The sequence below is a fragment of the Panthera leo genome, chromosome A1 (assembly GCF_018350215.1).
Source record: "Panthera leo isolate Ple1 chromosome A1, P.leo_Ple1_pat1.1, whole genome shotgun sequence".
Lineage (NCBI taxonomy): Eukaryota > Metazoa > Chordata > Mammalia > Carnivora > Felidae > Panthera > Panthera leo.
In genome coordinates this window covers 28644035-28665945 of record NC_056679.1, presented here as the reverse complement: position 1 = coordinate 28665945, position 21911 = coordinate 28644035, and the positions used below count along the sequence as shown (strand labels likewise).

At 37.6% G+C, this 21911-nt stretch overlaps 1 protein-coding gene across 2 annotated transcripts in view; it reads right to left on the bottom strand.

Moving 5' to 3' along the window:
- VWA8 (von Willebrand factor A domain containing 8) overlaps nucleotides 1-21911 on the bottom strand; it is a 370895-nt gene that overhangs the window by 106000 nt on the left and 242984 nt on the right. For both annotated transcript variants that reach the window (XM_042927004.1, XM_042927013.1), the window contains exons 28-35: nucleotides 20843-20981; nucleotides 18948-19147; nucleotides 11663-11773; nucleotides 10685-10749; nucleotides 10129-10254; nucleotides 8643-8752; nucleotides 7656-7810; nucleotides 2825-3020 (exon numbers count right to left, since the gene is read on the bottom strand). In XM_042927004.1, the coding sequence (XP_042782938.1) occupies nucleotides 2825-3020; nucleotides 7656-7810; nucleotides 8643-8752; nucleotides 10129-10254; nucleotides 10685-10749; nucleotides 11663-11773; nucleotides 18948-19147; nucleotides 20843-20981 (1102 nt within the window). The remainder of the gene's footprint in view (nucleotides 1-2824; nucleotides 3021-7655; nucleotides 7811-8642; nucleotides 8753-10128; nucleotides 10255-10684; nucleotides 10750-11662; nucleotides 11774-18947; nucleotides 19148-20842; nucleotides 20982-21911) is intronic.

The window sequence follows — 21911 nt, the reverse complement described above, 5'->3', positions numbered from 1 at the left end:
CCTGCTAATAAGTAAGTTTAGCAAGAATCCTCTCCCCCGCCTCAATATGTGATCAGGTTCCTCATCCTCTACTCCCCCCAGGTAAGGTCTGATCACCCTGGCCTGACTTCAGCAAGAATCCTGTTAGGTCGATTTAGCCCATAGGTTTCCTTATCCCTGATTTCCTCTTAGTAATTTTCTATCCACTGATCCCTACCAACAGTTAGAGGATCTATACTACCTGATTTTGACACTCATTATAAACTACAAAGCTGGGAAATAACCAAGAATGTGCTGTTAGTGAAGGGATAGATACAGAGATCAATGGAACACAATACAAAATACAGAAACAGACCCAGACATATGTGGTCAGTTGATTTTCAGCAGAGGTCTGAATGCTGCAATTCAATGGAGAAGGACAGGTTTTCCAGCAAATGATGCTGGAACAGTGAGTATCTCCATACAAAACTATGAGTCTCAATCCACACCTTGTGCCATTTAAAAAAATATTATCTCAAAATGGAGCATCTAAAACTATAAAATTTCTAGAAGGGAAGATTTTCCCTTCATCAAGAAGGCAGAAAATGTTTGAAAAGAATATATCTGATAGTGGACTTGTATCCAGAATATATAAGGAACACACAAAACTCCTAAAACAAATAAACAAACAAACAAACAAAAACACCAAATAACCTGAGGGCAAACAGTCAGACCTTTCACTAAAGAAGGTACACGTGACAAGATGCTCAACATCATTAGGCACTAGGGAAAATACAAATTAAAATCATCATGAGCTATTGCTACACACCTGCCGGAAAGACTGACGACACCAAGAACCGGTGAGGAGGCACAACTAGAACTCTCATTCATTGCTGGTAGGAATGCGAAATGATTGCCACTTTGGAACACAGGTTGGCAGTTTTATCATATAATGTAAAAATGCCATTCCTACATATTTACCCAAGTGAAGCAAAGACTGATGTTCACTTAGAGATCTGTGCATAAATGTTCAGAGTAGGCTTATTCATTATTGTCAAAAAGTGGAAATGATCCAACTATCTACCAACAAAGCATGAACAAAGCATGCACATATACACAACAGATTACTACTTGGCAATAAAATGAACTACCGGTACACAAAACAATATAAACGATTCTCAAATACATGATATTGGGTAAAAGAAGCCAGACTTGAAAGACCATATACTATATGATTCCATTTATATGACATTCTGGAAAAGGCAAATCCATAAGGACAGAAACAGATCAGTCAGGGGTTAGGGAGTAGGTAGACAGGTTGACCACAAAGAAGCACTGGAGGGGGAGGGGGTTCTGGAAAGATGGAACTGTCCTCTGTTCAGTTAAGGTGATGGTTACACAACCGTATGTGTTTGTCAAACTCACAGAACTATATACAAAAAAGGGTGAATGTTACTCTGTATAATCTGAAACTTAATAAGAACAAATGCATACTTTAAAAATATCACTCTGTCTGATGTGTGGAGAATGGGTAGGATGCGGAAAGAGTTGGAAGAGGAAACTCTCAAGAGGCTGTTGCAATATTCTGGTGCAAGATGGCAGTGATTCGGATGTTGGTAATAGAACTCTAGTCAAGTGGGTAGATACAAAATACAGTAGTCAGGCTGTATCAAAAGGACATGATGATTTGTAATTGGATTAGATAGAGAGGAAGATGAAGAAGAAGTATCAAGGCTGACTCCCAGGTTTCTGGGTAGTTGGAGGTAACACTAAATTCTGGTATAGAATTTCTTGTATTTCCTGGGATGACTTCATGGCTCTGTACCTTTCACATAGGATTCCCTGTTCCTGAAACAATTCCTTCATTTGATTCAATCCCATTTATCCTTTCAAGGGTCAGCTCATCATCACCAGTCTGGACTGTAAGCCTCCCCTTTCATAGATCACCTTGTGAGTATTCCTACCATGGCACTGTACTGAGACTGTCACTTTCTTCACCTGCCTCTTCTACCGTAAAAAACATTTTGAGGAAATGGTGATTTATTTGGAAGAAGTGAATTCTAAATATTATCATATAACCAGGACTTCCAAACCCAGTAATAGATTATAATACATGTAGCATTATAGTTCTTAAGTTCACGGTGATATAATGAATGTAAACACAGGACAACATATTACTACCACTACGATGCAAATAATAATCTGTGGCTCAAAGATCAAACATTTTCATAATTATCCATTATGATGAAAGCCTGTGTGGTCCAGCAAAAGTAGCTCTAGACTTGGGACAGGAAGACCTTAGTGCAGATCTGGGCTCTACCAGCCACCGGTGGTGTGGCCCTTGGCACGCCATCTTGCCTTCCTTTGTCAGCTTCCCTGCATATAAGCTAGAGAGTACACTGATTACAGAATGGGGATTTGAAGATTAAATAAATGTATATGAGGAAAAGTGGCACAGGACCTGGCATATATCTTGCGGTAATAAATATAAGACGACTTTGAGAGAACTACTAAGTGAATCAGTCTGCATGAGTCCCTGGTCTTTCATCATAAGTCGGGCCCCATTTTCTATGCCTAGTAGTCTAAGAATTTTTAAAAGTCCCTTTGAAAACATCTTCTAAGTTAAGTTATTGTTCAGATTATAAAGCAAAGGAAAAAGAGTTCTAACAGCAGTGGCTTCAATCAGAGACTGCGAGAAACTGACTGAAAGCTTTATGAGCCCACACCTCGGACTTTTTAAGCTGCTAGATCCTGGTAGACTTATCCACATTTATAAATACAGAATGACAATGATAAGTTAAATATCCCTACCAAAAGAAAACTAGGTTTACTACTTTGGCAAATTAGGAATTGGTAAGTTTCTTACCTTTTGGGTAGATATCTTTTAGAGGGACTTCTCCTGGGGGCAAAATCCTGACTATCTGATTAGTATCTAAAAGAGTCACACAATTGCTCTGCTTTGGACTTTCACTTGTTTTCTTTCCTCCATAGAATGTTGTGTCAGTGACATTTGGTTTATGAAGAGATGATGGCCTTTTCCAAGAATAGACTTCACTGGGTGACTGAAAGAAAAAAAAAAAGATTAAAGTACCGAAACATAGTTGACGCTTGAACAACACAGGTTTGAACTGTGAAGGTCCACTTACATGTGGATTTTTATTACAGTAAGTGTATTTTCTCTTCCTTATGATTCTCTTTCTTTAATTGCAATAAGTGTATTTTCTCTTCCTTATGATTTTGTTAATGACATTTTCTTTTTTCTAACTCACTTTATTGCACATATGTAATGTATATAACATACAAAATATGTGTTGATCATTTATGTTATCAGTAAGGCTTCCAGTCAACTGTAGGCTATTAGTAGTTATGTTTTGGGGAGTCAGATGTTATATTTGTGGAGTTGTGATTGTGTGAAGGGGGTCAGCACCCTAAATCCCCTCTTGTTGTTCAAGGGGCTATGGTACTATAAACTATACTCACCATACCTGCTACAATGCAGCCCTTTAAGCAGATACCGGTGGTAAACTTGTATTTCACAAGTATAAGAAAACCAAATTATTTCTTGACCTTCTGGTGTAGAAAATAGCTGCTTCACCAATAATTATAATTTTTAGGCAAATGTGAAATATAAAACACACACACACACATAACATATATATATATATATATATATATATATATATATATATATATATATATATTACCTTGAAATAAATGAAACAAATATCTGGTTCACTCATTCTCTAGCATAAGGAACAGGACATTACCAGCATTCTGAGGGCCCTGAATGCTGTATCCCATTCATATCTCCTGTCTGCCCTAGATGTTTATAACTCTTCTGGAATTTTGTGTTATTTTTTCCCTCTTGCTTGACTTCAAATTTTTACCAAATATGTATTTGTCCTTTCCTACTCCAAGATCATAGACATTTTCCTATGTATTCTCTAAACATTTTAAAGTTTGTCTTTCACATTTAAATCCTTAACCCATTAGGGATTTATTTTTGTGAATGGCATGAGGCAGGGATTCATACTCATCCTTTTTTCACATGGATAGCTAATTGTCCAAATACCACCAGATACTAAATGGCACTGATTAACATTGCTATCATAAAATACAGTTCTATATATGCATGCATCTGTTGCTGGGTACTTCATTCTGCTCTCTTATTTATTTTTCTTCCCCCACGCCAATACCACACTTAGTTACTGAAGCTTTATAATAAACCTTGACATTTAGTAGGTTCTTCAGCAACGTCTTGATTATTACTTGTCCTTGCTTTTCCATAAAAATGTATGAAAGTTGCATTTGCTCTGTATCCTTGTCAGCACTTGTTACTGTCAGTATTTTTTTTATTTTAGCCATTCCAAAGGCGTGTATAGTATCTCATCATGATCTAAAAATTTTTTTTATTTTTAATATTTTTATTATAATTTATTGTCAATAAAAAATTCATATTTATTTTTGAAGGCGAGAGAGACAGAGTGTGAGTGGGGGAGAGGCAGAGAGAGGGGAAGACACAGAATCTGAAGCAGGCTCCAGGCTCTGAGCTGTCAGCACAGAGCTCAATGCAGGGCTTGAACTCATGAACCGTGAGATCATGACCTGAGTCAAAGTCGGATGCTTAACTGACTGCGTCAGTTAAGGTGTCCCTCACATCATGACTTTAATTTGCATTTCCTAAATGACTAATGATGGTGAACATCTTTTCATGTACTTAATCTCTGTATCCTCTTAGGTAAAGTCTCTGTTTAAGTCTTTTGCCCTTTTTTTTTTTCACATTTACCTCCAAAGTTATTTCTATATCTATCTAAATATATTGAAAACTGTAAGTTCACACAAATAAATCCAATTCCAATTCAACAACTATGAGATTCATTTTAGTTTTTTTCCTTTCTTTATCTGTAACCCCCTTCTAATGAGAAACTAGATTTCATTATCTTTAATATATTTACTTTCTTGCTCACTTCTACTGTATGTGAGTCATATCCCATCCCATTACTAACCTTCCCTCCTGAGCAAATGCCCTCCTTACTCTCCTTGGTCCTGACAGTCCACACTGGGCTACGCTCATGAAAGGATGCCCTCCTTGCCTTACTTGGGCGCCTACACCATGTTACTTCTACATCTTCATGGGCACCGTCTGCATCCTGCCTGGAGTGAATTCCCATCACGAGTGACGACACCCTCCCCCATCACGGATGTCCTCACCTGCTCAGTCTCTAACCTCTGATACCTCACACTGGGCCACTTTGCCTGTTTTCTATATTGGAATATTTGTTTTCTTGCTCTAGAGGTGTTTTGTTTTGAGAGAGAGAGAAAGAGAGAGAGAGAGAGAGAGAGAGAGAGAGAACGAGCGGGAAAGGGTCAGAGAGAGAGAGAGACATAGAATCTGAAGCAGTCTGCAGCCTCTGAGTGTCAGCACAGAGCCCAATGCGGGGCTTGAACTCATGAACTGAACTGATCATGACCTGAACTGAAGTCAGACACTTAACCGACTGAGCCACCAGGTGCTCCAACTTGCTCTTGAGTTTTAAGAAATCTTTATATGTTCTAGATACAAGTCCTTTGTTGGAAATGTGATTTGCCAATAGTTTTTCCCAGCCTTATCTTTTCATTCTCTTAACAGTGTCTTTCACAGAGCTAAAACTTTAAATTTTGATGAAATTCAATTGATCAAAAATTTTGTTATGGATTATGTCTAAGATTCTCAGTACAATGTTTAATAGAAGTGGCGATAATGGGTATCCTGGTGTTATTCTTGATGTGAAAAGGAATGCTTTTAGTGTTTCACTATTGAGGATGATGTTTGCTATAGGTTTTTGTGGCTATGTGGCATTAAGTTAGGAAAGTGATAATAAGCTTATAATAATTTAGGTACCTCTGATAATGCTATAAAAAGTTAATGAGAGGTGACATACCCCCTTATTGATAGCTTTATGAAGGATTAAAAGAAATTCACATAAAAGCAGGAAGGCACTGTGATACAAGAGAAAGGATACAGATTTGAGGGTCAGTCACACTTGACCTCAAATCCCAGCTCCCTCACTCATAATTTGTGTGGCCCAGGAGATATATCTTCTCTGTTTGTTTCTTCATCTATAAAACCTTGTAAAATTATTTTAAAAATTAATTATCATGCATGAAAGGTTTTAGAATAGTGCAATGCCTGACTTTTGTGTTAGGTCCTAAAAGGTATGATTGTTACCATAAAATGTTGAAAGGCTCCTTAACTGACCCTAGTCTTTCATTTAACAAATATTCACTGAACACCTCCTGTATGTTGTGTGCCATATTAAGTAGGGGGAGATAGAGCTTTTTTTAATGTTTATTTATTTATTTCGAGAGACGGAGAGAGAGGACCTGAGTGGGGGGAGGGGCAGAGAGAGAGAGGAGAGGGAGAAGTGGGGATAGAGCTTTTAATTTAACAAGGTTACTAGTCCTACAGGCTATAAAGGATTCCTATAAGGTTAATACAAATGGTGTCTTACACTCAGTGTAAAATACTTTTACTTTCTAAATCTTTATAGTGACATTACATTTCTATACTAGTTTCTTCAATTGGAAGATCAGTATTTTAAATGATTCCACCTTCAGAAAAATAGCTCTAGTATTTTCTCTATTGATGACAGCACTCATTAAGAAAGCATACTAAACACAACTCTCATTCAGTCAAGGCTGCAGTAGATATTATATTCCAACAACATGTTTCATTTTCAGTTACATAATACCATAGCAAATGCTTTCTCCTTGATAATTAGGAAGACATATGGCAAAATCCTAAGCCAGATATTATCCACTGGGTTTTGGATTTCAAATGCCTTGTACCCTGAAGTACTCAACATTCATTAATTACATTAAAAAGTTGAGCTTATGTGAGATTGGTGTACCATCGTGCAGAGCCCATGTTTTTATCTTTAAATGATTCTATTTAAAAACAAAAGCTACAAAGGAAATTATGAAAATTAAATGTTTAATCAAAACACATGGAGCTACCTCTAAGGTTATTAGATGGCAACATGGACTTAAATCACCTTTATATTTCATTTTCCCACATTTCCATCAGAGGAAGATGGGACCTAGCTTCACCTGAAGTCAATTACAAATAGTCCCTTCTTTACAGATAACAGTACATAATGGTAGGAGGGACCATCTAAGGCAGATTTAAGTTGAGACTATCGCCATAATCTGGATGCTGCAAAGACACAATAAGTCAGAGCAAAACTCAGCGGAAGGTGAATAGATGTTCGTGAGTGTTGAAAAAATTTAATTGACAGTAATGAGACCCCAACAAATTTAACTTTAAAAAATTCCGGAAGACATGTTATTTTGTTAAGTTTCCAATGTTCCTCTTGACAGATTACACGAGCACACAACAAGACAATATGATATAAAATTACCATCAGTAGGTTAAGCAGTTAACTGTATCACATGAACTTCCATGTATGGAGAATACGGGCTTTCCCTTACGAACCAATATAATTACATTACCCTATAAATGGTAATTTTAAAAAAGCAATGAAACTCTTTATGTAGAATGCATTTTTTAATGACTGATTTGGAATATAGTCTTGATCTAAAATGTTTACCAGAATATCATTACATTTTTAATCACTCCTCAACTAGCCTTATAGATTAGAGGCTAAACCAAGTAGAAAAAAAACATCTATTGAATAATTGAAAATATTGGTGCTTACCATGAGATCTGGGAAACCAACAACAACCGTAGCATAACTAGTCTCATCTGAGAGAATTCGGTTAGGAGAGGCAATCTTTTGTCCCACTGCTGAACTTAGATTTTCAGATGATAGTTGATCACTTGAAATTTTATGAGGTATGCTGAAATCTGTTTCTGCAGTGGCAGAGAAACATTAGATACCATATGCCCCTACAATGCTCCAGGAATTAATTTTTGCAAGATTTCATTCTTGCCAACTCAAATAGAAAAGCACAAGTTAAAAAAGAGAAAACAGTTTAATTATATTCATGGCCTTTTGTTTGAGAAAACTCCGTTTTTACAGTCAAGGCATCTTCTCTAAGTGAATGCAAGTATTTACTGAATTCAAAATTTTATTAGCGCTTAAGAGACTCTTAAAAACTGAGAACAAACTGATGGTTGATGGGGGGTGGGAGGGAGGGGAGGGTAGGTGATGGTATTGAAGAGGGTATCTTTTGGGGTGAGCACTGGGTGTTGTATGGAAACCAATTTGACAATAAATTTCATATATTAAAAATAAATAAATAAATAAAATAAACATTAAAAAAATTTATTAGCGATGCATATTATCACTAATAGCACCCTGCAGAAATGATGTGAAACTGCCCCAACCAGTGCTGGTAATGGTATGTTTTAGATTTTTTTCCATAAGTACTATTCACCCCCCAAAACTGTGATGAATTAAGTAGACATCTGATGGTCTGTGTAAAAAAAGAAAAGATGCTACCCTAAAAGACTATTAGACTTGGCACCTGAATGTATATAAAAATTCTGATTTCTCAGTTAGAAAAATCAATGACAGAACTTAAAAAAAGAGTAGATTCTCATTTACTATTTCTAAAGTAGTTACTAAGCTTTCCCTTTTAGTATGAACTTAACATATGTTGATGTTACTGCTTTAAAAGGATTCTAGGGGACTGTAAGCACGTACCCATACGGTCATAAACACAAAGAACATGGGATTTACCTTGTATGACTCCAAATCCTGTGCTAGGCAGCTCCTCTTTCAATGCGTACAACTGGCAAACCCCGCTGTCCTCAGATTTGATGTGTGCAGGCTTAGTTAAAAGATATTTCCTGCAAACAAACAAAACATCTAAGTGAAAAAAGTTCTTCTTTTTTTTTTTTTTTTAAACGTTTTTATTTATTTTTGAGACAGAGAGAGACAGAGCATGAACAGGGGAGGGTCACAGAGAGAGGGAGACACAGAATCGGAAGCAGGCTCCAGGCTCTGAGCTGTCAGCACAGAGCCTGACGCGGGGCTCGAACTCACGGACTGTGAGATCATGACCTGAGCCGAAGTCAGACACTCAACCAACCAAGCCACCCAGGCGCCCCTTCTTTTTTAATAATTGTGAGTCCAGGCTATGAAAAATCAGAATTCTACCCCTTTCCCCCAAGGCTTCTTTTTTATATTCAGAGTAAAATTTGTAGTTTCTGAGTTACCTCATGAATTAACAAATAACTTCTCAACACTGTGTATAAGGAGCAGCGCATAATAACAATGCACTAATAAATATGAACAAAAATCTAACACTTCCTGTAAGAGGAAGGGCTGCAAAAATAATAATAATAATAATAATAATAATAATAATAATAAAATAAATAAATAAATAAATAAAGCAATTCTAATGAGAAACTACCCCCACCCCTGTATCATGGGACCCGCTATTGACATGACTGTTTCATCAGTCAGTCAGTCAAGTGGGAGCCTGGTCTCTGATTTCTGACCAGCTGAGGGACAGAAGCCCTAACCATTGTAACCACTGTAATCCCCTTGATCTACTTATTTTTAAGATTTCTAAAATAGGGATGTATAAATAGGCAGAAATCTTTTGCAGCAGGCTACTTCTGCTTGTGACCCGAGGGGAAGAGTCTGTATTTAGCCAGTAGAGGTAATGTGTGAGGGAGGGGGACTTAAAATTTACTGTGCACCCTATTTATGTCAAGTGCATATAATGGCCCTTTCATCAAGAAGTGTATATAGTCCAATGGTGGCAGGCAACACAAACACGAACATAACTAAGAGCAATCAAGATAGAATGAAGAAGAAACTTCTAAGGGGTGAATTCTGTGAAGTTCCAAAAAGGCAACAGCTCTAGGGCAGAGACTATGATCCTCTGAAGAGAGGATAAAATAAAAATCTATTTTGAAGCATCTCTGGTTTGGTAAGAATACAGTGGATTCTCAATGTACTAATAGGAAAAATCCAAAGAAATATGGATCAGACATAAAAGTCATTATGTTTCTACTGTTCATTTCAATGTCATTCTCTGAAACACTTTCATGATTACTCCGTGAAGTGATATTTAATTGGTTTTCATTTTTTCCCTCCCCTTTTTCTTTCACCTATAGAGATGCCAAATTCAGAAACTGTGAAAAGACAGACTGGAAGACAGAACAGTAAGGATGCTGGGTAAATGCTCTATGAGACGCTACGTAAATCCACCCACTGGTGTGTTCTACTCTCCACCAGAAGCCACTTGTCCTCCGCTACAAGGAAGACTGTCTTGAGGTCGATGGGAAGTGAGATGGTGTGTGTTCGCCCTTCGAGAACATCCAGCACAGTCAGGCTGTTCCTGAAAGAGGAGAAGAAAACTATCTGAAAGGAAATGATGAGGGTAACGATTGAGTAACGATGGCACAGTCATTTCATGATACTTCATGCAACCCTAAAGAGAATGTTTTCAAGACTAAATAATAATAAAGAGAAATGTTAATTGAGAAAACAGATCTATAAAACTCTAAACTCTGTAGGGGTATGCATAAGAAGAAATAATGGATGCTGATAACCACCAAGCTGGCAGTGGTGGTACTTTGAAATTAAGAGCACTGTCTTTTCTTAGGTCTGGATTTAAATGTTCTCGCAATGTGGGATGAGTTGCTTTTACAATAGCATATTTGTAATGTGGTTATATTGGTTTTATAATAAGCAAGTATAATTAAATGAGGAAACAGAATGGGCAAACTAAGGATCCCAGTTTAAATCTTCTATAGCAAAGCACTCACCCATTTTCTTTGTAGAATACTAGCCAGTTTTTGTGCGAAAATTCTTTACACATTTTGTAAGTTTCCTAAAGACAAAACCAAACAAAATATTCACATTAAATGTGTGAGATGCAGTCATGTCTCTTTAGTTGCTTTCCCTTAAAAAGAGTTCTCCAACGTGTAAAACATGTAATTCTGTGAGAAGCCGCCTCTTTATTTACTCCAAGGCTCTTACGGTGATGTGGATTTAAATATAATTCAAAATTTATTGTGAACTATGTGCTAAAACATCTTTTAGGATAAAAGTTTAAAAAATAATGCCAAATACTGGTTAGAGATAAATATGCTATCTGGCGAGTAACTGTGGAATTTATACGATAATATAGACATAAAGGAAATACTGCTTTTTGTAGATTTGGATGTATTTACGGCATTTAAAACATCTCTTTTTTTTTTCCATGGTCTTTTAAGACTTATGTATTGCAGGGCAGAAGGTAAGTCGTATTTTATATCCATTACCTTTCTCTGAATGGCAGAATAAATTCTCTTGGGTTGGCCTGAAACTTATTTACTAGTTTAATTTAGTTAATAAGTTCAAATGTTTATTCATCTAGTAGGTGCACTCGAGTGTCATACTTGTCAGTTTATCATATAAATCCAAAACATAAACATATTAACTCAAAAACAGTTCAGTGACTGCATGATTAGGAATTTGTCATGAATATCACCCTCAAGAAGCCCACGAAGCTCTATCATTATTATAGCTCAGTCCTGACAAGTCTTCATGTGAGTATGATGTATACAAAAAAAAGCTATTGGTGTTAGTTATATGTGTATCAGTGTCTTTTCATATTGCGTTAAAATCTACAAGCGCACAACAAGAGAATTCTCTTGTGCTGTAAATAAAAGGCCCTGAGAAGAATGGGCATGCATGCATCTTTAAGGTAGAAAACTACAGAAGTCCTTGGCAACTTGCTGGACAAGTTGGGTATTCCTTACAGTTTCCTCCTTGTTCCACCAGGAAGATTTCTTAGGTGTAACCTCTTCGGAAGGGAGGATGAGACGTCGAAGGGCTCGGCTAGTGGTGTCTAACAAGAGGATGACATTACTCTGGAAATAAAGAGAACAGTAAAAAGCTCAAGATGTTCTTTTTTTTTTTTTTTTTAAGCAGCAGCTTCTTGACAACCTGGGAATAAAACATATAGTGGTAAACCGAAAGGAAGATGACAATATTGAAATACTTAAGAGACAACATAAAGATACTAAATGGTTTTCCTTAATACACAATTTAAGGTAGTAGATGGTTTTGTGAAAATATTTCAATTATGTAATGCAGAGGGAGTCTCTTTGAAGATTTTATCTTAAAACCATCCCCTTCTATACACAGGCTATTTTAACCATGGTTCTGTTTTATTATATACTTGAAATTAAGAGGATTGATATTTTTTAAAGTCCATTTACTATCAAAACTTACATGTCAAGAGTGTTTTGTTGAAAATTGTCTTACATTGTGCATAACTAAATCTCACTCATGCTTTTCACAAATCCAGACTTACTTCAGAAAATGTGTACATGATAAATAGATGGGTTAGCAAGAAAATATCAGGATCTCAAGAACTTAATTCATAATGAATGTGTCTTCATTTCAAAACTCACAGTTGGTGCTGTAATAATGTACAAACAAGAGATTTCTCTCCAGCGGTATTAATCACAGTTTTGCAAATGAAGTAATAATCTCCCAGTAATTAGCAGTGTTTTTTCAAGAAAAAAAATTTAAGTAAATCTCAAGCATTACAATCAATGAACAGAAATACATGAATAAGAACTTAAAATTGAGAAAGCCAGAAAAGATTAAATATTTTAAAGAGATGCTATTAGCTTGGCTTTTTTTTTAAGTTAAAATTTAAACATGTTTGAAGATTAGACAAAAAGGTTTGCAGGGCACCTGGGTTGCTCAGTTGGTTGAACGTCTGACTCTTGGTCATGATCCCAGGGTCTTGGGATTGAGCCCCATGTTGGACTCATGCTGAACCACTGACCATGGAGCCTGCTTGGGATTCATTCTTTCTCCCTCCCTCCCTCTCTTTCTTTCTCTCTCTCCCCCTCTGCTCTCTCCCCCACTCACACACACTCTTTTTCTAAAATAAAACAAAAATAAAAAAACTCCGAGAGCCCCAAAAAGGTTCGCAAAAAGGCACGTACAAGCTGTTTGTCAGGCCTCATTGTTATGCAATGGTCTTTTTCTAGAAAGTTTTTGTTTTGTTTTGTTTCAAATTTGGGGCTTCTCCAGCTATCCTAACCCTTAGGAACTTTTCATTTCAAAAACTTTCTTTGGGGAAAATGAAGTCATAAAGCACCCAAAGAATTACTGTATAGTTTGTGAAATATAGGAGACAAAATAAAAAATGTTTGTTGGCTTGTATCTTAGTATTTACTGAGTAGCTTATATTTAAAGCACAAAGGAGAACACAATAATGAATTAACCATGACCCTTGCCCTCTCTTATGTGGTACAGTTAGAAATAAAAAGAAAGGCAAAAAGATTGATGATGGGCATTGAGGAGGGCACTTGGGATGAGCACTGGGTGTTGTATATAAGCGATGAATTATGAGAATCTACCCCCAAAACCAAGAGCACACTGTATACACTGTATGTTAGCCAACTTGACAATAAATTATATTAAAGTTAGAAAAAAGAAATAAAAAGAAAGGCAGAAAGATTGATGATTCATCCACTAACCTGGGATCTCATAGTGCGGTTTCAAGTGTATTTTACCAGCTAATTGTACTGAAGTGCTCAAAAATTAAAGTAGTATTTGTACCGTGCAGTTTCCTTCACTGAATCCTGGCTGTTAAAAAATTCTATTAAACATGTTGACAGAGTTTAAACTTCTCCACAAACATCACTCTTAGAATGCATCATTGGTATGACAGGCAATTTTCCATTCAGGACGTGTGTTACAGATATTCTTTTTAAAATCATTTCATACGAGAGGTATTATTTCTGGCCTTTGAAAGTTTGAAAAGGATGGCAGTACCTTAAAGTACCTTAAAGTTACTTAAGAAAATGTATTAACTAACAAATTAAAAAGTGACAGTCTTATTCCATTCTAGATTAAATCTTTTTTTTGAGAAAGTATTTTTTTAAAGGAGAAACTCTTTCTTGTGTGATAAATATGAACAACATTAACATGAATTCTTAGTGCTTTAGCAGTTTGGGATAATATTAACTTTTCTAAGCAAAAGAAGGTTCTAAAAATAATGTTTGATTCCAAAATATAATTAAGCAGAAGAATAAGCAGATGATTAAACAGATACGATTAAGCAGAAAAATAAGTATGGTTTTGCATTTTTCTTCCTTTTTAGGGTCTAATACTTATATACTCATAACTTGGCATAAGCAAATTGAAAACCTGTGCCTTTCTGAACGACAGAAAGCATATATGTATTTGCAGCCATCGTTGGACTTAGAATTAGTTTTAGAAACAATTGGCAACATGAAGGAGTTCTGTTGGTCCATCCTTTTGGATGTTAATGGTTTCCTTCTGTAAATGACTAATGATATATTCTGAGTTTAAAAATAGAATTTTGCGTCACACACGAGTACATGTAACTGTGGCTTTGGTGCTCCTTTAAGGGGGGCAGGGAGAAGAAGTGAGCAATTTTATTATGTTTGTATCTGACTGGGAGAAAAGTAACCTCTGGATGACCTCAATGTCCTAAAGTCTGAAATTCTAAACTTCGTACAGATGTAATAAGTAATCTCATGGCAGGAGAGGGGGAAGGGTGGAGGGTCTTTATTTTTAGGCATGGCCAAGTTTCCCTTTCCTCACTTAAGATTTTATTTTAGCGAGGAAGCTTTGAACAACTTCTTTAACCAGGGAAATGCATCCATAGCAAGCTTTAGACAAGGGATAGTGGAATTAATGGCAGTGATTCTCTGCAATATTTTAGCTCTGCTCTCAGTGAGGGCAGGATGGGGAAGGAGGAACTGATGGCAGTGCACACATTTGTTATTTGATTAGAATTATTTATCATTTGTCCAATTTTACAGACGCATGCTGTTCATTTGAAATTAAAGAGGTCTTACCTCCTAACAGGGTTTTAATATGATGGCTACGATACCCTCTTTGGGAAAAGAAGAGGCAGTTCAGAGGGTACAGTGGGAGTATTCCTATAAGCTAGGCATGCCTTCTCAGGGTGCTGAGGTAGCTTTCTAGAAAACTGTTCAGGCTGTGGTCAAAGGGACAAGTCAGAATGTCAGGAGACAAAGTGCTGGCCATGGAAGTTGACAGTCTGGCCACGACAGTTGTAAAATGCTGAACAGAGTATTACACTGAACAGAGTATTAATCGGCAATGTTGCCAAATAATCGGATCTTCTGAGAAAATAAAATACTTGCTAAGAATCTAAAAATCTAGTACTTTCCAAGAATTGGTATATGTAAAATTGGAAGTTAATTTGACAGCTGAAAATTTGGCAGGATTGTTTGAATAAATACTCCAAATTTAAATTCTTACTCAATTGACTTGCTGAATTAAAAATCATCAAGATAGCATGTGTTTTTTTATGACAGATTCTTCTCATTGTAGAATTCAATTCAATGCCACTGATATTTTATTAGAAACCTATAACACAAGGGGTGCTTGGGTGGCTCAGTCGGTTAAGCATCCCTCTTTTGGTTTTGGCTCAGGTCATGATCTCAGTTTGTGAGTGCAAACCCCACGTTGGGCTCTGCACTGACAGTGCAGGGACTGCTTGGAATTCTCTTTCTGCCCCTCCCCTGCTCATGCTCATGGTCTCTCTCTCTCTCTCTCTCTCTCTGTCTCTCTCAAAATAAATAAACTAAAAAAAAAAAAAAAAGAACCTATAAAGCAAAACCCTTATTCCATGTGATGGATACAAACTTTTATAAGCAATATGTGGATATTTATAAACTCTGCTTGCAGGAGAAAGTGAAAATGAAAAAAAAAGTGAAAACCTGAAAAAATTTAACTCAGAATTCATGATAATTATTTACGCAAGGCCTAAAGTTAAAGTTGACTTATTTACTCAGTGAAACACTGACATGTTATTTATGCAACATTTCCTCTTGATTAGACACAGTCTAAAAGTATTGTTTCTTGGTAACACTTTGTTCTCCTAGTGACTTTAAGTATTCGTAAATAGCAACACTGCATTTCTTTAATATTTTCCTATTATGAATACTTTTTAAGTTTTCACACTATTCTTTTCCCCAAGTAGCTATAGTGAGTGAGATGGTGGATGGAGTTTAATTCTGGGGGGGCCAATCCAATCTGGTTTGAATCTCAGTTCATTATGTAGCTACCGGGCAGGTTATGAAACTCTCTGAGCCTCCATTCTCTCAAATGTAAATCTGGCTGACAGGTATCTCAGTGGGCTACTGGAAGAATAGCATGGGATGATGTATGTAATCTTTCATTTGGCACACTGCCAACATTTAATAACTGCTCCTTCTGTTTGCGAGGCTCATCACTTAGCCTTCTGGGATACCACACTCCCTGCCCTGTCCACCTACTTCACTGGCCACTCATCGTCAATCCCCTTGGTTGATTCTCCCGTATCTCCCTGATTTCTTAATATTTCATTGCCCCAGGGCTTGGACTTCTCTGCCCACACTCACTCCCTTGGTGACCTCTTTCAGCCTCATGGTTTTCAGTAACATGTACATGCCAAGACTCCCAAATGTTCTGATCTCTCCCCTGAACTCCAGGCTCATCTACTGGGATGTCTAACAGGCATCTCACATTTAATCAAAGGTCTACCCTCTCCCAAATCAATTCCTCATCTCAGTTGATGGTGACTCTGTTCTTTCAGTTGCTCATGCCCTAGACTTTGAAGTTGCCCTTAATTAGCTCCATCCTCTCTCACCCATGCATCTGATCTGTTAGGAAATCCTGTTGGTTCTACCTTCAAAATATATCCAGAACCCATCGTTACTTACAACCTCCATACCCTAAACTACAATTACCTCTTGCTGGATCACTGCAAAAATTTCTTTACTAGTCTCCTTCATTCTGCCTTACCACCTACACACTATTTGCTGCAGAGGAGCCAGAGAAATCTTTTAAATATATAAGTCAGGTCACACTACTCCTCTGCTTGAGATGCTCTAACACCTTCCTCTTCCACCCACAGTCAGGGCCCAGGACATTACAATGGTCTACGAGGCTCTGCACAGTCTGCTTCCTCACTCCCTGCACCACGTCCCTGCTCCAACTAGCTGAGTAACCTGTGATCTCACCTCCTTATGCTCTCTCCCCCTTGCTCAATCTTCCCCACCACACTTCTTTAAAGATGGAACAAAAGCATGCTCCAGCCTCTGGGCCTCTGCCTGGAATGCCCTTATTTTAGATATCTGTTCTCCCCTTCACGTCCCTCAAGCCTTTGCTTAAATATCCCTTCCTCAGTTAGGCGATCCCTGCCCATCTACCCTACTTTGAATGGAAATCTTCCTGCCAGCCTTGCTTCTCCTCTTCTAGCTTGAGATATAATTTACTTCTTTTGCTCATTGTCTGTCTTCCTGTACCACAATGTAAGCTTTTCAGGACAAAAATTATTGTTGTTTTCTTTGCTGCAGCATCCCCAGTAATAGGCACATGATATAATTTGTTGAATGAATAATATGCTTGAATGAATAGTATGGTATTTGGTAGATACTAGGTGGATAATAAACATGCAAAAGCATTACACTCCTTTCTATTGGTATGGTACAGATTAACTTAGACCTTCAGAATTCTCACTAATTGAGACACAGCCTGCTTTTTGATCTATACCTTCTATTTGGAATTATTATTATTTTTTTTAAATCAGTGTTTTTTATTATTTATTTTTGAGAGACAGAGAGAGACAGAGCACGAGCAGGGAGGGGCAGAGAGGGAGGGAGACACAGAATCTGAACAGGCTCCAGGCTCTGGGCTGTCAGCACAGATCTCCACCCAGGGCTTGAACCCACGAAGTGTGAGATGATGGCCTGAGCCAAAGTCAGACACTTAACCGACTGAGCTACCCAGGTGCCCCTGGAATTATTTTAAGCTTGACTCTAAACACCTGTACTTTTTTTTTTTTTTTTTTTCGTTTTTTATTTTACTTTTGGGACAGAGAGAGACAGAGCATGAACGGGGGAGGGGCAGAGAGAGAGGGAGACACAGAATCGGAAACAGGCTCCAGGCTCCGAGCCATCAGCCCAGAGCCTGACGCGGGGCTCGAACTCACAGACCGCGAGATCGTGACCTGGCTGAAGTCGGACGCTTAACCGACTGCGCCACCCAGGCGCCCCTAAACACCTGTACTTTTAATTAGTGCTATCTTACACTAGTAGTGATGGTTAAAACTTGAGCTTCATTACATACCAAAGGAGTTCAGTGTCATCTTGCAGTGAACGGAAGGTTTATGTCCTCCCAAAATTCATATGTTGAAATCCTAAACCCTGGCATTTAGGATTACTAGGAGGTAGGGGTCTATGGGAGGTGATTAGGTCATTAGGGTGGAGTCCTCCTGAATGAGATTAGCGGTCTCATAAATGAGACACCAATGCAATCCCTTGCTCTTTCTGCCCCGTGAGGTTACAATGAACAGACAGCTATCTAGCAAGTGGGTTCTCGCCAGACACCAGATCCAGATTTGCTTATTCTTGATCTTGGACGTCCCAGCCTCCAGAACTGTGAGAAATAAATTTCTGTTGTTTATAAGCTCCCTAGTCTATGCTACTTGTGTTATAGTAGCCCAAACAAGACCAAGACAAGTCCATTCACTATATGTTTGTGGCTGTGTCTACATTAAGAATGTCATTCAGGTTTCAAATAAAACGCATCTCCTAAGGGGAGCACCCCTTCATACTGTTACTTCCACCTTCCACTTCCTCCTCCCCCACCCCTATCACTCCCCAGGACATTGTCTCATTTCTATACAGCACTTATCACCGCCTGAAATCAGCATATTTATTTGTTGGCTTACTTTATGGTCTGTCTCCCCAAAGAGAATGCAAGTTTCACAACAAAGAATTATCCGGCCTCAAATGTCATTAGTGCTGACGTTGAGAAACCCTAATTTACATGCTTCCAGAATTATAGGTCATGTTGAAGTCTCCGCAGAGAAGATATTAGCCTGCCTTTGTGGTACTGACAAAACACAGCTCTGATCCCTCCTTGATGTTTATGAAAGCACGTATTTTCACTTGTAGGTTGCGAATCACCTTTGCCTTTTTCTTCACACAGCTTACTCTTGGCGTAATTGTACCATGTGAGTAGCCCGGGATGCCTTACCTGCTGCTCGTGGAGAACCACTTGACCCTTGAGGGGATTTCCCAGTGGTGCCACTGTCACAAATGGGTGCCAAATTCTACTGGCCATTCTTGGGAAGATGTCAGAGAGGTCCACCATGTAGCCACTTTTCCCCGTCATGTTCAGAAAGTATAAGGTGATGGGATTGCATGCAACTACATAGAGGGTATTTTCCTCATTTTCTGTAATGACAAAAAGGTGTTAACTGTGTGATCTGCAGTAGATTTTCTGAATGGTCAAGAGGTCCAGTGAAATCTGAATCATGAGACTGAGCACACAGCTGGAACTCAGTGGACAAACTGTAGATGGATTGATTAGGATATACATACGTTATGTATATATATCAATTAACTTTGATTCTAACCTCCCAACATGCTCTTTTCTCCCAAAAATACAGAAGAGGTATAAAAACAAAGAAACAAAAAACAATTAAAACTCTAGTTTGCATAAGTGGACAATACTGAAACAGAGAGTTCAATTACAGAAAGGGCAGCATTATTTTTATGGGCCAATTCTGACTGATGGCAGCTGCCTGGAATGTTGTTCTGAGAACCATGAGGCCAGGACAAGGTTTAACCAGAAAAGCGCTCCTGGTTAGCAATGCCTCTCACTGGCATGGGGCAGAGGATCACAGCATACTTATTTCCAATTCTGAAAGATGGGACAAGGGCCAAAGTTCAAGCTTTATGCATAAAATCCGTATTTATTCTCTACTGGTGAATGTAAAATATCTTCATAAGAGCACCTGTCTGTTACCAAAAACCCCTGTGTATATGTACATACATACATACATACATATACACACACACACACACACACACACACACAAAGACGTATATACACACACATATATATGTGTATATACACGTATATATATATGTGTGTGTATATACACATACATATATGTGCATATATGTGTGTGTGTGTGTGTGTGTATATATATATATATATATGTATATATATATATATATATATATATATATATATAATTTTTTGCCCTCATTTTACTTATTTTGATGGGGGTGGGGTGGAGGAGCAGAGAGAGAGGATCCCAAGCCGGCTGTCAGCGCAGAGCCCGATGTGGGACTCGAACTGGTGAATCCTGAGATCATGACCTGAGCTGAAACCGAGAGTCAGACCCTTAACAGACTGAGCCACCCAGGTGCCCCAAAACCTTGTATATTTTTAAAGCATATATTTTTATTCCACAAAGCTGATTTTGGGAATAAATAATATTCATAGAACTTAGATAACAAAAACTTGCTTCTGAATTTTCCCCTCAACAATCCCCATCCTAGGCAAGTTAGAAACTCTCTCCCTTTCTTCTGTCATCACCTCTGTTTAATAGGACCTTAGGAACTGCCCTCGATTGAAAACTTCTGCCAAAAACTACCCAGGGCACACTGTATGAGTCAGTAGGAAATGGCAGCAGTCCAGAAATGTAGATGCCAAAAATTCACGTCCTTCATTTGCCATTCTTTAAAATAAATGTAATGACTGCAAAGCACTCCAGCCGTGCTTTGGTGGTTCATGCCATCATCAAACTGGAATCCCAGCCCCCAAATCCAATGTTTCTCTTTTTCTTGTTCCCTTCTATTTTTAGCACATGCCTGGGTGTGTTTAACTTTGTGCTACAGTTGTAATGAGAAACAGACATATGCATACAAACTTAGCAGTGCTTATGTGGATTCCACAATAGTATTTTGTTAGGTTGTTATAGGAAATTAGGTCTAAATTGCATATAATTACTATCCAATCCAATATGACACAGTTACTGAGTCTATCATAGACTTTTTGATGTCTAGAGATTCTTTCAATCCCTCTTTTAGAAAAAAGTAAGTACAGGAAGGAAAAATCAAAAGAATAAATTGACATACCACATGACGTAGCAATGTCACAGATTAAGTTAATTTCATCCAATGGTAATTTGCAGGAGGCACATTCTTCAGTAAAGGTTTGGGATCTTTCTTCATATCTTTCTATTGGATATTCCTGTATGTTTATAAGTGCTGGACCCTATAATAAAGTAGTTGTCTGAGTTAAGGAATTTGGATAGTTACTAAAATGTAGAAAAACTGAAGTTTTTCTAAAATATGAAATTTAAATTCAAATACCCAACATCTTGATATACCTCTTCTTATTTTGTTGACTATCATGGTACCTATAACAATAATAATGCCATATACTTGCATTTATAAATGCTTTCAATTGTCCTATCTTAATTTCTCACTTTCTTTTCTTTTTACTCACAAGGTACACCAGCTGAAAAACCCCATAGGATTTCTGATTACTTTATTCCTTCCTAAACAATGGTCAAGGCTTGAACTCCAAGTGTTGGGACCCAGAGCTGGCCAAACTAGGAAAATAATCTGTAAATGCATGAATCAGGGCCTTATATAGTTCCATTGTAAAGAATGATTATTATACCATTATATAGAATATAATGGCTAAACTTCAGTCTTTGAAATAAAAAAAAGCTTGTTGATAACTACTGTTGTTTACAAAAGGTAGAATATTATACACATAGTGAAAATTATTCAATATAAACATAAGCAGAGAATCTAATTTAATAATATTATTGATATTAGGGCTGGTACTTAAAGAAAACAACTATATAGAAGAATTATATAGATGTAACTACACTTTCAATATTCCCATGCCATACAGTCCTTTTTTTAAAGTTTATTTACTTATTGAGAAAGAAAGAAAGAGAGCACATGCACAAGTAGGGGATGGGTACAGAGAGACGGAGAGAGAAAATCCCTAGCAGGCTCCATGCTGTCAGCATGAACTGTGAGATCATGACCTCGGGTGAAATCCAGAATTGGATGCTTAACTGACTGAGCCACCCAGGTGCCCCCAGTCCTTAATTAATCAAAAATGTCTGGGTTAGATGGTGACTGTTGTGGCATCCCTGCCATCCTCCATCCTGCCCCTTTCTATCTA